The 10,303-nt window shown below is 41.5% G+C and overlaps 1 protein-coding gene across 1 annotated transcript; it reads left to right on the forward strand.

Annotated features, from left to right (window-relative positions):
* Positions 1-614: 614 nt before the first annotated feature.
* GJB7 (gap junction protein beta 7) lies at positions 615-9,622 on the forward strand. Its single transcript, XM_019520344.1, has 2 exons — positions 615-731; positions 8,693-9,622. Exon 2 carries the CDS (start codon positions 8,726-8,728, stop codon positions 9,521-9,523), a length of 798 nt encoding a protein of 265 aa, XP_019375889.1. The 5' UTR covers positions 615-731; positions 8,693-8,725; the 3' UTR covers positions 9,524-9,622.
* Positions 9,623-10,303: the final 681 nt, after the last annotated feature.

Here is a 10,303-nt window from a genome sequence, read left to right on the forward strand (position 1 = left end):
AGTTTTGCCAAAATCTGATCATGGGATACCAGATCGAAGGCTTTTTTTGAAGTCAAGATATGACATCAGTCTCTTCTCCCTTGTCCAGGTGATAGGTCACCTGGTCATAGAAGGAAATGAGATTGATCAGGCAAGACCTACCCGCAACAAACCCGTGCTGGCTATCCCTCAAGATGTTGGCGTCGGCCAGTCCATTAAGGATGGCCTCTTTAATAAACTTTTCTAACATCTTCCCCAGGATAGAAGTCAGACTGATGAGCCTAGTTAGCCGGATCCACTTTCCTCCCTTTCTTGAAGATCAGCACCACATTGGCCTTCTTCCAGTCTTCGGGCACTTCACCGGAGTGCCAGGAGGTCTCAAAGATCCATGCCAGAGGCTGGGCTATGATGCTTGCCAGCTCCTTGGGTACCTTGGGGTGTAGATTGTCAGGGCTGGCTGACTTGAAGGTATCCAGCCTCTCAAGGTGTTCCTTGAAATATTTGCTTCTAGTCTCAACTTACTCATAATACAGCTTCCTGACAATACTAGACACATTACTGTTCTTATTTGTATAATATAATGACGGTATGAATGATCAGGTTACACCTGTTTAGATTATACTGCCAAGGAAACGACTGGGCTCCATTTTCAAGGCTTAAAGGACTAACTCCTTTTCTGGGAAATGAAACTTTAATCTGTTAATGGTACTAGTGAAAGGCTAGTTCAATTTTAATCTCCTGCTGTTGTCCAGGTAAGAGATTGTGTTGTTGTGATAAATTATGTTTTTATTGAATAAGAAAGTTTTTGTGTCAAAACAAGAATGAAAATAGTCTTGTGAGAGCATAAGTATAAAATGTGGATATAATTCTAATGAAGTATAAGCTTGTCAGTTTTCCAGTGCACTGCTGATATACTTTATAAACAACAAACTGTTACAACTGCAATTCAACTGTATATAAAAACATGGTCAACATACTCCAATTTCATTTTTTTTCTGCATGTTCCTAAGTTGTCTTGAACTAATTATTGTAAGCTTTAGTTTTGTCCTTTGACAGCTTTTGTAAAACTATTACAGTAGTGGTCCAAAGTGTATAATTACACTTGCTAATATTTGGGACCATTGCTGAATATACTATGACAGTATCTTTTCTTTGCTATGGGAGAACAAGAGGTAGTATGGTTATGTATTTGATCACATGTTAATGAGAACTCCAATACATATGAGCAGATGTAAGATAGACAACATAACTATTTTTAATATATTTTATATGATTCTAGACATCTCAAGTATCATCTTTATGTAATTACATAATTAACTCAGACACAGAAAAGTACTGGGAGAGTGGTTTCTTCCCCAGAATTTTTTCTCTGATGTGGAAAAACACCACGCAGTCGAAGAACTGGCAAGCCATCTTCACTGACAGCTGCTGGGCTATTAAATGGTGCTTGCAGTCTGTCAAAGGCAAGCGTAAACTGTTAGTGGGCTGGAACTTCGCAGCTTCTAGCTATAAAAATGAATGCCAAGAATGATTAAGGTTATGACACACTTGAGAGAGCTCTTCCATGCAAATGATTCTGCTCTTCTAACTCCCTTTAAAGGGGCTGATAGGGGAGGCAGGATGGCTGGGTTAATTTTGAGAGAGATTTAAACTGCTGTTTAAAATGTGTCTAATCTAGATCTGAATCAGGCACTTGAATAAAGCATTGTTCTAGGTTTTTGGAATGCTGCCTATCACTGTTATGTCTGAGCACATCACATGTAGGGGATTCGCAACACATGGCTGGGGCTGGGGGGCAGGAGTGTTTTAATTTCCCTGAAGGGAGAATTTAATTTAAGAAAATTTAGTATTACAGTAATTAATTTGTCCCATTTTAAAACGCTGGGGCAATCCTCCCGATTTTATATGTCAGCAAGGCAGAGAAGGACTATTACTCCTATTTTGCAGATGAGAAACTGGAACACAGCAAGGTCACACAGGAAGCCTATAATGGAGCTGGAAAAAAGCCTCAAATCAATCAAGTCCTAGTCCAACACAAAACCACAGGATCAGCCAGTGTCCCCTGGTTTGTTGTGTGTGGTTTTCTTTCCCCTAGCTGTACAGATCTGGGAGGTATAGTCTTAAGCTAATGCTTTTGTATGTCACACATACGGACTTTTAACAGCTATTGATTTTACAGTTCTTGGAAATGTGACAATTCTGCTTTAAAATATTTAATTCTTAAAACTGTTTTTAGTATAATGTTGTATATTATGCATTCTGGTACTTCGATAATGCATGGTGCTATGTGCCTTCCCCTGCATAGTTCTTGCTATGAAGCTCTTACAAGCTAACAATAGCATGCTGTAATAAGAGGCTAATATTGGTAAGGTGCCAATAATTCAGTATGTTTGTGTGACCAAGACACTGGATTGGGTTCTAGGAGACCTCACTTCTATTTCTCTCTTGGCCACTGAACTGATGATTGACTTTTTGGATAAGTCATCTCCACCCCTGCATCCCTGTTTCCATCTTACCCATTGTCTTTTCTGTTCAGATGGTTAATTCTTTGCAGCACGGATTTTGGACCAGGTTCTCTTCCATCTATTGGGATCCTAAGTGCATTTTTGTGCCTAAGTATGATTCTATTCTGCCCTTCTCAAGTCACTGAAACCATATTAATGCATCTACCTTTGTAACGCTCTGTCATCAGACTCTTAAGTGAGTCACAAAAAAACAGGGAGGACCCACCCACCTTTTTGTGTTAAATAGGGGTGAGATTTTGAGCAGGAGAGAATAGGATTGTGCTTTAGGGACCTAAATCCACTTATACACTTAAGGTGGAATAGAATCTGGTCCTATATTTCTTACCACATCTTTGTGAGGTATTTAAACTAATGGGCCCTTATCTCAGCTGGAGCCCTTCATCACTGCCATATTATAATCTGCTAGGGGTAGTATAGTTAGGGCAACCATATTATTTCAAAAGAAATCTGGGACACTGCCTCCCTTCCCCCTCCCCACCGATTCCCTGCCCTAGGCAGGAGGAGCACTGCCCAGCCTGCCTCCTGGTGCTGCTCTGGAAAAGCCAGGCCAGGCAGCGCAGGTAGGCTGATGCTAATCTGGGACTTCTGTTTCCATTTTCACCAACCAGCTGGGGTTTACCAAATCTGGTGCTGTCCCAGCCAAACTGGGACATGTGATCACCCTAAGTATAGTGCAGTTGTGTGTTTTGCTAATGAGCTTTAATAAATACATTTTTAGCTACCTAGTCTCCTACAGGCTTCAAAAGCAATAAATATGGCTATTTGGTTTCTGACTGCAACTTAACTCATTTTATGATGAAGAAGGGTCTATCCAAACAATGACAGAATCTAGACAAAATTCATTTACTGGCACTATGTTATGCTTTGCTTTCCATGATGCCTGTCATCCAGAGATCTGATCTTTACAAAGCAGGCATTACCCAAAGTGGATATAAACAGTCTATATTAGATAAAGAAACTGAAGTTGGCAGCTTGAGTTGTAAGCACAAAGAGTACCCGCAGCTCTTGTTTTACTTTAATGGGACTTGGCGGTGCTTGACATTTCTCAGTTGGTCTTTAAGGGACTCAAGCAGAGAAACTTAAAACAGAACCAGATCAAACTCCACATCATTCACTCACCTCTGGATCAGTCTCCAGAGTGAAGCTGATGTCTTACTGAGTTTACATAAATGTCACAATGGCTTTTAGTTTTTCCTAACAACTCCCATTGCATCTTTTTTAACAGTTTCTCAGTCTCCTTCCTCCGTCAGACAAAGGCAGATTCCTTGTCTTCTAGTGAACAGCACTGATATTATAATCAACAAGGAAAAAAATTCCTCTATATGGCACAGCCTGTTTGGCCAGTTCCAATTCTTATGCACAGCTTGTGAGCTGAGCCCTCCCCTCCCAGATAGGAACAAAAGAGTCAGCAGGCTACCTCTGCAGTCCCACTTCTATTTCAGAACTAATGCTTCTCATTCTTTCCACAAGCTCGCCAGTGTTTCCTGCCTGCCTTACTGATGATGAAATCCCCATCCTCCTCTTGCTGTTCCCCACTTCTGCTGAAGCATTACTTTTTATAACAGCTTTTTTAATTTTCTTCTGCACAAAGATGCTTCTTCTGCTATGAAGATAACTACATTAATAAAACTGGTTGAAATCTGGATAAAATTTGCTTTGAATAATGTTGTTCTGTGGGTGTATTATTCAGTGCATATTAATCAATCCCTATATGCCTGATTGAATGATACAGTTATTTGATTAATAATTTATCCAATAATAAAATCATCTTGAATATATTATTCAGGAGGTGATATTTAACCAGTTTAGAAGCAAGTGGGGCATGTTATCATGCTGTTCATTCAGCCCTCTCTTGAGGACTTTGAATCAGCAGTTTGGCAACACTCTCTCTTGCTACTTGAAATACTGCCTAATAGCTGACCAGTAGAATAAAGGTATTCTAGAATACCAGAAAGTGGAAACTGGATAGCTTCCTACAGTGTTTAGCAACTTGCCCTCAACACTTGAATCTGGGAAACGAACCTTATTCCATACACCTGAAATATCAAAACCTGATGGCTTTTTTGGTTAAACATGGTAACATCTTTAATGGCACCCACTAAAATTGTAAAGTTACTAAAAAAACAAAACAAAACATTCCATTGTAATACTTTTCTTACATTAGCCAAGTGTTTTATGAATATCAAAATTTGACTTTAAAGGTAACTAGATCTAAAATAGGTATGCTGCCTTACGTGATCAGAGATAGGGAAAAATTTATTTTGATGGGTGCAAGGATATTTATCTTACAGAAGGTAGTAAAGGTGCGGATGGTTAGCATTGCCTATCTGCAAAAACCAGGTTAATCTGCATTTTTTTGTGGTTCAGTGGATAGAATCCTTGTTTGCCACTGGGAGACTGGGTTCAGTTCCCCAATGTGTGTATAACTAAGTCAGACCCAGTCTGGCCTTTGGATACTGTCTCAATGGTCTAAAGGAGGGACACAAGGTCTGGGCAGCTCCCCCTACTCCATATTCCTGCCTGGGCATATGCATTGAGGGTCCTGGTGACTGTCATCTCATGCATATTTCATGATCCAGAAGGATTGATGGTTGCCTACTAGTAGAAATCAGCAATTATATTGGGGAAAAGGAACAGAGGGAGCTTGTTCTGAGGTTGCCCAGCTGGCACTGGAGGATAGGGTGGGTGAATTGCAGACCCCAAGGTGAGGGGTCTCCAATCCACCCACCTCACCCTCCAGTGCTGGCTGAAAAACCCCCAGACTGAACTCCTTCTGCTTCCTTTCCCCCCTCTGTTCTGAAAACAGTGCTGGGAGTAGGGCTGTACAGACACAAATTATTGGAGGGGCTCCATTTTGGAGCATCTTCATGTGAAGATGCTCACAGGATTTGGGTCCCTTTAAAGTGGTTTTCAGCCATGCACTTGTGTTTGGTCACGGCTGTAGAGCACTTTTACAGGCCAGATCAGGTGAACATTGTTGCTTCTAGCTGTGCGTTTGGTCACAATCTTTAAGTATCTATGTGGGGAGAGAAATAGGGTAGCAGACAGCTCTTCCACATAGCCCATCAGACAAGGCTAAAACCATACCCCATGGATGGAGCAAAAGTAAAATAAAGTCAGACTAGAAATAAGGGACACATTCTTACAGCTAGGATAATGAACTATTGGAACAAACTACCAAGGGCTGTGACACATTCTCTATCACTGGGAACGTTTACAATTTAAAAGACATGCTCTTGTTCAAACAACAATTAATACAAGGAAGTCCTAAAGTCTGTATTATAGAAGGTCAAACCAGATGATCACAATGGCTTCTTCTGGCCTAATTATAACACTCTTTTAGTGTTAAGCAAATAATTTATAGAAGCCAGTCAGGTGTTACTGAGTCATCTACTCTAGCCTGCATTCTATACCTCAGCCTCTCATAGGGAACTGGACAGTTAGTCTCTCATAAAGGCTGAAAAGTGGATAGGGGATGAAAGTAAGAGAACAAAATTAATTACACCCTTGGGAATTATGCAACTATGCACCTGCACAATTTTGCACATGAGACATGACTGTGTGCAATTGCATACGTTTCCATAATTTAACCGCAGTTGGCTTTGTGCCTCCATCGTGATGTGGAGGCACAGAGCTGCATGACTGGACAGCTGAGAAAGTGGGGAGGGGAGTTCATTCCTGCAGGGGGTGGAGGATGGGCTTGGGGTTTGTGGGTGGGTGTGGGCCAGTTCAGTGCCTCCTACATGGGGGTTTCCAGCACTCCAGTGGGAAGCTGCATGTGGAGGCAAGCAAGCGCTTGCCCAGCTTGATGGTGTGTGACTCCGTGCCTCCATCTGTGGCTTCTGCTGGAGTACTGGAAGCCACTAATGGAGGGTGGCCTAGTCCAGCCTGATGGTACATGGACTAGGAGCTGTGCATCATCCAGCCAGGCAGGCAGCCACACATGGAAGCAAGGGGTCAGATGCCATTGGGCCAGCTGGGCTCCTGCTTGCCTCCACACATGGCTTCCTGTTGGAGTGCTGGAAGCCCCATATGGAAGCACAAAGCCCACCCAGCCTGATGGCATGCAGCTACTGGTCCACACACCATCATGCCAGGCTGGCCGGCTCTGTGCTTCCATATGGGGCTTCCAGCAGGAAGCTGCACACAGAGGCACAAAGCCTGACTGGCTCAATGGCACATGGCTTCTGCCTGCAGTGCCACAATCTGCAGGTGCTGGCACAGATCCAGCCTAGTTTGGTGCAAAGGCATGTGCCAGCGAGCTGAGCCAACTCCATGCCAGGGCATGCAGGCACTAAGACTCAGCCAGATGTGCATACTGCTGGAGGCTCTTCTTGCTGTGGCCATGAGTGCCCTGTGGCCCTCACCCACCTAACCCCACCCCTTCACAACTCCCCCCACAAACCCCACATCTTCATAAATCTGCCCCACCCCAACCCCCATCATATAAAGTACCTGCATATATTTCTAAAGAAGGTTCAAATAGTGTTGTTTAATTTGTAAAAATATGTAAGTAATTTTGCATATTCTTGTTTTCCTGTGCATAATTTTGATTTTTTTCTGAGCATAATTCCCTGGGCTGTAACTAATCACAAGCCCAAGGTAAATGAATGTTGGAATAAAACTTACCATTTTCAAAGGACGTTTCAAAGAAATTTGGGCACTGGAACACTTCTTATTTTGGGGCTTTATATGCCTAATTGCCTATTGGACTGCATTTTTTGCCAAAAGTATTAAAGATGCAACTTATTATGGGTTTTTTTGAAAGACCCACACAGGCTGTTGAGTGATGTGATACAGAGTTGCTATTGGGTACAACTAACAAATGCCAGGTGACACTTCATATAGTGAAGAATTCTAGTTTTATACACCAGTATTGCATAGTAGTAACATTTCCAGAAGATTGTAGGCACTTTCTTTAGAATATGAATATATCTTGTTAAGAATGGGGGATGCTGAAATAATTCTTATTCCATTCTTGTCTGCAAATGGAACATTGTGCACATCCACATGGATTTATATGAAATGCTGCATTGTATTCCAATGACTATTTCATGCATAATGCATGAAAGGCAGTGGGAGCAGGGAGCAAAACCCAGGTCCCTTCCTTCCAATGTGGGCTATAGTCCAGCTTCTTTTTGTTGCTCTCCTGGCTCTGTAGCTCATGCATTGCTTTCTGCCCAGTGCCCCAGCGTCAAGAGGGATTGAGGATACCTAGAACCCTGTCTAATCCATTGTTCCAGGATTAGGGAACTTCTAAATGATAGATATGGACCCACCCCTCTGAGTGAACATGGCCTTGAACCCAAGGCCTTTGCTTCCAAGGGGAGTACACTAACTACTAAACTACAGGTAAAAAAATAGTTGGGGCCACTTTCCTGTTGCACGCTGGAGGATGTATATCAGAGGTGACAGTACATACTTCTGTGCCTACTACTGGCTGCCTGTACATGAAAGAACCATTTCTCCCTGAGTGAAACAGAGCTTCTCTCCTGAGGCAAGATGCACACTTTTTTGGTAGACTTGGACATCTACAAGTGAATAGGTTCTGGGCTATTGTATTTAAATGACCTCTAACTACCAGAACCTAATGGCCATTGCCACTGCCCATTTTTGTGCTGCATTCTTTCAAGTACCGACTCTGCACAAGAACTTCAAAGGCAACATACACAATACTGGTGGCAACCTATTTCCCACCTTTTCTCTGGCATAGTTTTCTGAGGCAAAATCAAAGTGCTTAAATATCAATATCTTATGGATAACAAAAAACAAGTGTTTATTTCAAATTATAGTAGGGTGAAAGAGGAAAATGAAAGACACTTTTGCAAAGCAAGACTTTCCACCCATTTTATTGAATATACCATAAGCATCTTCCTATTTTTGTCAGCTCCGCAGTAAAGCATCTGGTGTAGATGCACCCAGGGAGCTCCATTTTCTGCTATACTGTTCTCAACACCAGTTTGGGTACAACTGTTTCCAACACCTGTCCTTCACAGCTGATAAGAGAACCAGCCAGAGAAAGCACAGATCATCAGGATTGAGATCTGCCCTGTGAATTGGAAATCAGTGCTTTAACTTTACTTTAGACTTGTTCAAACATCAGGGATATTGCATGACTCAGATTGAATATCCTCCCCCCACCAGCTGATGGAGGGAAATTTCTTACTTTATTTTATTTTATTTTACAGCATTTTGATCTTCTTCCTTGAGAGGAGAAAACAATGAGCTGGGGATTCCTCCGAGATCTCTTAAGTGGAGTGAATAAATATTCAACAGTAATGGGCCGGATCTGGTTGGCTATTGTGTTCATATTTCGCCTGCTTGTTTATATGGTGGCAGCAGAACATGTCTGGAAAGATGAACAGAAGGAGTTTGAGTGCAACGTCCAGCAACCTGGATGTGAAAATGTCTGCTTTGACCACTTCTTTCCTGTCTCTCACATCAGGCTTTGGGCTTTGCAACTGATCATGGTTTCTACCCCATCACTTCTTGTTGCTTTCCATGTTGCCTATCGTGAGAGCAGAGAGAAAAAGCACAACCAGAAACTTTACAAGAACCTAGGAAACATGGATGGTGGACTCCTGTGCACTTACCTCATCAGTCTAATTTTCAAAACAGGTTTTGAAATTGGTTTTCTAGTTTTGTTTTACAAGTTGTATGATGGATTTAATGTACCACGCCTTATGAAATGTGATGTTAGACCATGCCCCAATACTGTAGATTGCTACATCTCCAAGCCTACAGAGAAGAAAATCTTCCTCTTTTTTTGTGGTATAACTTCATGCTTATGCATTGCATTAAACGTAAGTGAACTGGCCTATCTGACTTTCAAACACTCTTTGAAGTGTCTAAAGAGGTATGGCAAGAGAGGTCATACCTTGAAACGCGAGTGTCATGAGCTGAAATGCGCTGCTTACAATGGAACATCACCTAGAGTTCTGACCCATACCAATGCTTCACCTATGCTTTTCAGTCTCCTTGATAAATCTGAAAGCTGTCCTCCGATTTTTTCAGGATAAAAAATGTTGTGTGATGTTAAAATGAAGTGTTTTAATTTCTTTTATAAGTAGATTAAAAAAAAAATTTGAAGTTTCTTCATTTTCAAGTAAAAAAAAGCATTGCTAAGAAGTCAGCTATATTTTTCTTTTTGTATTTCCTTCAGTTGAGCTGCTACATCCACTTGCATTAGGGATTTTACACACAGAATTATACAGGCTTGTCCAGAATGAATCAAGACATAAAAGGATGGCATTTTCACTGAGCTGTAATATAAATATTGATGCATGTGATAAAATCACATGGAACAGACACTTGCTCAAACAGTTGTGTTCTGAATATTTTATGTGACTGTTTGATGTAAGCCTAAAGAGGCTTTTGTGTCTAAAGCTGAGACTTCAGAGCTGGCTACCACACTGGAAATGGAAAATTGAGCGTATCCAGTTATATTAGCCTACTAGTTAAAAGCCACACTGAGGTGGATGTTTGAAAAACACTGGATTCTTAGGTGTCCCATCTGAAGCACGTTTGATAGTCTTAGCCTTCTCTTATGAACATATTATGACATTTAAAAACTTAACAATAGAAATGTTGAGCATATAGAAACCCAACATTTTTTAAAAAGTATTTTAGAATTTCTAAGATGAACATGAGCCTGCAATGCGATGCTGCGGCTAGTAAAATGACCAAAACGCTGGCTTGCATCCATAGATGCTTCTCAAGCAAATCCTGGGATGTCAGTCTCCCCTTGTACTCAGCTTTGGTGAGGCTGCAGATGGAGTACTGTGTCCAGTTTTGGGCTC

The sequence above is a fragment of the Gavialis gangeticus genome, unplaced genomic scaffold, assembly GCF_001723915.1.
Source record: "Gavialis gangeticus isolate Ggan-Ray unplaced genomic scaffold, GavGan_comp1, whole genome shotgun sequence".
In the NCBI taxonomy this organism is placed as follows: Eukaryota; Metazoa; Chordata; order Crocodylia; family Gavialidae; genus Gavialis; species Gavialis gangeticus.

Bases quoted from the DNA above. Each gene is read 5' to 3' on its own strand.
- GJB7 (XM_019520344.1), top strand. From the start codon at position 8,726: ATGAGCTGGGGATTCCTCCGAGATCTCTTAAGTGGAGTGAATAAATAT.